This window comes from Gossypium hirsutum, chromosome D05, assembly GCF_007990345.1.
Source record: "Gossypium hirsutum isolate 1008001.06 chromosome D05, Gossypium_hirsutum_v2.1, whole genome shotgun sequence".
In the NCBI taxonomy this organism is placed as follows: Eukaryota; Viridiplantae; Streptophyta; class Magnoliopsida; order Malvales; family Malvaceae; genus Gossypium; species Gossypium hirsutum.
The window spans coordinates 22,566,094-22,570,710 of record NC_053441.1 but is presented as its reverse complement, the minus strand read 5'-3'; the positions used below and the strand labels follow the sequence as shown (position 1 = coordinate 22,570,710).

At 35.4% G+C, this 4,617-nt stretch overlaps 1 protein-coding gene across 1 annotated transcript; it reads right to left on the bottom strand.

The window, feature by feature from the left end:
- Window positions 1–1,620: 1,620 nt before the first annotated feature.
- Window positions 1,621–4,334, bottom strand: LOC107914896 (wall-associated receptor kinase 2). Its single transcript, XM_041094341.1, has 3 exons — window positions 3,307–4,334; window positions 3,004–3,177; window positions 1,621–2,875 (listed from the first exon to the last, which is right to left on the bottom strand). Exons 1-3 carry the CDS (start codon window positions 4,250–4,252, stop codon window positions 1,674–1,676), a joined length of 2,322 nt encoding a protein of 773 aa, XP_040950275.1. The 5' UTR covers window positions 4,253–4,334; the 3' UTR covers window positions 1,621–1,673.
- Window positions 4,335–4,617: the final 283 nt, after the last annotated feature.

Here is a 4,617-nt window from a genome sequence, read left to right as displayed (position 1 = left end):
ATAAACATGGCTTAAACTTGCAAGATTGTTGGCCCTTTTACGCAACGGGTACAGACACACTTAACCATATCCTTTGAGACTTTCAAGTTGTTTTTGAAATCTGGTCAAGATTGGGAATTTCACCCCAACTTCTTTCTACCTTCAACCTTCCTTTCAAGACCGGATTGAAATGAACTCTTTAGCAAAATGTTTTTACACCAGGCAAAAAAAAAAAAACCTTAGTACTTGGTTTTCATCTATATTGAGAAATATTTAGTTGGTTGGAATGCTAAAGTCTTTGGAAAGCAGTACAATCCTGATTTGATCATCCCAACTGCTCTTGCTAATGCAACTGAGATATTTTCCATCTCCAATAAGATCAAGTATACAAATAGGCCAAGATTCATCAAAGTGAAATGGACTTCACAAGAGATTGGGTGGTTCAAACATAATTGTGACGGTTTTTCGATAGGAAATCCTGGTTCAGCAGGAGCTGGCGTGGAGCTCTAATTCGAGATTTCCAAGGAAGATGGGTGTCTGGTTGTCATAGATTTCTCAACTATTCTTCAAACACTGTTGCTAGAAATTTGAACATTGTTGATATTATTGTGGAAGTTGATGCTACTACAGTTATTATTAAGAATCAATCTTGTTCAAATTTGCTTTGCAACACCTTGGTGAATGTACTTTGCAAGACTTTATTGGAGACCTTCCAGAATAGTTGATTGCTTTATAATTTCAGGGAGGGAAATAGTTGCCTTGATGTACTGGCTAGAAAGGGCAGCACTCCTAGTTTGCTTTGTAAGAGACTCTTCTAAAGACTATGTTGTCTATGTCGAGCTTTATGCTCCAGTTTGTTAGCTGGTAGTGTTATGTTTAGAGCTGCTTTTTAATTTATTATTGAACTACCAAAAAAAGTGAAATCATTGATTAATTCATTAATTTGCATGTTTTAAATTAAAATTTTATCAACTTATAATTAAATTTCAACTTATATAAGTAATAATATTTTATAATCAATTAATAGCATAAACATAAAAGTAGTAATAAATAATTTACAATACAAGATAAAAATATTATGCATAAAATAATAAATGATAAAACATAAAAATATTAAAAATTGATAATAAAATAGATTTGTAAATTTTATTATTACAATTGTCAATTTTTTGATTAATTGTTAACAAAGTAAAAATATATGTGTATTTATATAAATATCATAATCTTTATAATATCCAATTGAAATTATATATTTATATTATAATTTATAATTTAAAAAATTAACTTACAATTAAATTAAAAATTATATATATTTAAAATTATTACATCAAATTAATTAATGATTTTATAGTAAAATATTATAATAATCATATTTTAAACAATTCGAGTGTAAGTAAATATAGAAAAATTAAAATTCAGAATAATTGCATATTTATTTTTTATTGACACATTTATTTATATTTTGAATTTAAATTTAATATTGATGTAATATAACGGCGACTATTTTAATTATATTTCTATAAAAATATTTAAAATGGTAATATAATTTGATTGCAATGGCATAACGTTGGATGACTTTGGAAAAAAAAATTAAGATATAAAATTAGAAAATTTACAAAGTATATTTTTTTTAAATACAAACAAAAAGATTTGTAAGTTTAGAAAATAAATCCTGAGGTGAAAGATTGAAACTATTATCTTCCATGACCAACTTGTAAAATTATATGATCTGTGATGCTATCATATGTAACATTATTCATACCGCCATTAGAACCAATTTTCAACGATGGTTCACCCAGCAAATACTCAGTCTCTTCTAACCTCGACTCATCGTTGTTTACCCATGGATGATGCTCCAGCATCATTCTCAACCCCTCCAACTCCATTGCGACTTCCTTCATTGTGGGCCTTTCTTCTCCTTTCACTCTTAAGCACCTCCTTGCAAGGCTACCAATTTCCTCAACCATCTCTATCTTTGCTTCATCCACTACGCACTTCTCAAGAATTTGCACCAAGCGATCTTCTTTCAAAGCTGAAATGAAATACATTGCAAGATTTCTGTCCTCCTCTAACCTTTCAAAACAAAGTGCTTTTTGTCCGGTCAGTAGCTCTAGAAGGACTACCCCAAAGCTATAAACATCACTTTTCTCTGTCAGCTGACTTGTCTGCAAGTATTCAGGGTCCAGGTATCCGAGGGTCCCTTGAACCACCGTTGATATCCCGGCTTGGTCTAGTGGAACCAATCTCGAAGCTCCAAAATCGGATACTTTGGCAGTGTAACTATCATCCAAGAGTATGTTGGTAGACTTGACATCCCTATGAATGATTGGTATGGAAGCTGAGGAATGCAGATATGAGAGCACACCTGCAGTTTCTGCTGCTATACGTAACCGGGTTTCAAATGTCAAGGAAGAAGCCTTGCTTTTGTTGTGGATATGCTCAAAGAGAGTACCATTGGTGATAAATTCATAAACCAGTAATGGAACTTCCGTCTCTAAGCAACAACCTAAAAGCTTCACCACATTCCTGTGATTGATTTGGGAAAGCACAACAACTTCATTGATGAATTGATCGATTTGGCTTTCATCAACAACTTGGGACTTCTTAATTGCTACGGTTCTCCCATCTGATAGAGTTCCTTTGTAGACTGTGCCATAACCACCTCGACCAATAATCCTACTTTCATCATAGTTGTTGGTGGCCGTCTCCAGCTCCTCAGCTGAGAAAATTTTAGCCGTTTCAGTGGAAGAGTCCCGCCTGGAGAGTTCTTGCTGCAACATCAAGCCTCCATTTTGTCGAAAGAACTTGTGTTTAAGTTTGATGAGCTTCCACTTCTTGAATGCCCAGTACGACCAAGTGCTACCTGCTATCAATACTGTAATGCCTACGCCAAGCCCTATTATTCCATGGTTGTCATAAAACAATCATCAGAATCCATTTTGAGACTCAGAAGATAAGCATTAAAGGACGCTTAAATAGTATAGCAGAGAACTTGTAAGACTGAAATCTAATAGAACTCCTTACCAACAGTAAGCTCAATTATAAGTGATCCTCCAGATTGATTGGCAACACAACCTGTACCATCTGTTCTTCCATCTCCTTGATAACCCTTGGGGCACAAGCACGTGTAATTTCCTTTTGTATTTTCACATATCTTTTCACATTTATTGAGATTTGGGTCTTTACATTCATCTATGTCTGTAAAAGAATAGATCCCATTCCCACCACAATTTCACCAAAAAGGAGCTACTAGTATAACCTCTAACTAACTAAGAGTGTTGAAAATCTAAAGGAAATTGAATTTGTGGAAATAAAGAAATAAAATACCTTGGCAACCATTAGGTAGGTATGGATCTCCTTGATAGCCATCCAAGCACTTGCAACGATATCCAGATCCATTATCCACGTTATAACAAGTGCTATCTCCCTGGCATACATCATCCGAACTCTTGGTCTTTATCGTTTCACACGTCTCGTTCCCGATAAACCAATCAAGCACCATGGGCATCATGGTTACATTTTGCAGATCACGAAGATAATTCGAAGAAAAATTGAAGCTATTTTCTTCAACAACAAAGCCATAGCTGCAGGGATTGAAATCCCAGATACCTTGGTGATTATTGTAGCTTCTTACAGCAATGTCAAAATATCCTACATCTTTAGCAATGGATGTCTGGCAACAGCCTATACCAGAACATGTAAAATTGTCCACATAGTCAATACTGTCACACTTGCTTATGCACCCACTCGTGTATCCCTTGTCGTCTTGAACACCTTGAATGGTTGCTTCAGTATCGCAGCCAATGGCAACGAACTTGTTATCAGTATCCGAGACCCTGAATTTGGACAGCGTGATGGAAGGAGTATTGCTGGAAACTGGGAAGCCCGATTTGTTGTAGCAATCGCGGGCTATAAATTGCATAATCCGCAATTTGCCTTCGACAGTTATGTTTGTCACCTCTATATTGCTTCCTGTTAAGAATGCTCGTGGAGGATCATAGTGAGTCGAATTACAAGCTATGTAAAAATCTTCATTGAGATAACAATCCGTCGTTGTACCAAATGGATATGGGATACTGACGTTCCCACATCTGTCTTGGCAATCGAGCTTGGCTATTGGAGTTGATTCTGCTGCTGCAACTGCTGCTAGTAACAGGCAAACAAGTGCAAGATGCCAAGCTCGTCGTTCATCTCCCATGGAGCGTGTTTTTGGAGGCAAATGCGTGCGTAGAATATTTCTGTTGGCATTTATTCCTGACATATAGTAACACATTGGAAAGACTAATTCTTCAGTCAAAACGTTTATTTGGAGTTGCGTTGATTTGAAAAGAGTTGCAAGATTTCAATGAAACCATCTCCTGACGAGTTTCAGCATAGACTGCAATAAATATAATATATATATATATATATATACATCTGAAGTTCTGGTCGTGTGAAAATAAAAATTGTATTTCAGGGCTTGAATATGTATATGTAAATGAAAATAGATTAATGAGGTTTTAAGTTTCAGTAGATTTATTGTCTTTGGAATATCAGCCGTGAAACCTTGACTAGTCAACTCTTCAAATGTCTTGTCGACCGGCTCCAGCATATAGCGACCTTCTACCTATCTGGACACATATAAATGGCCGGCCGGCC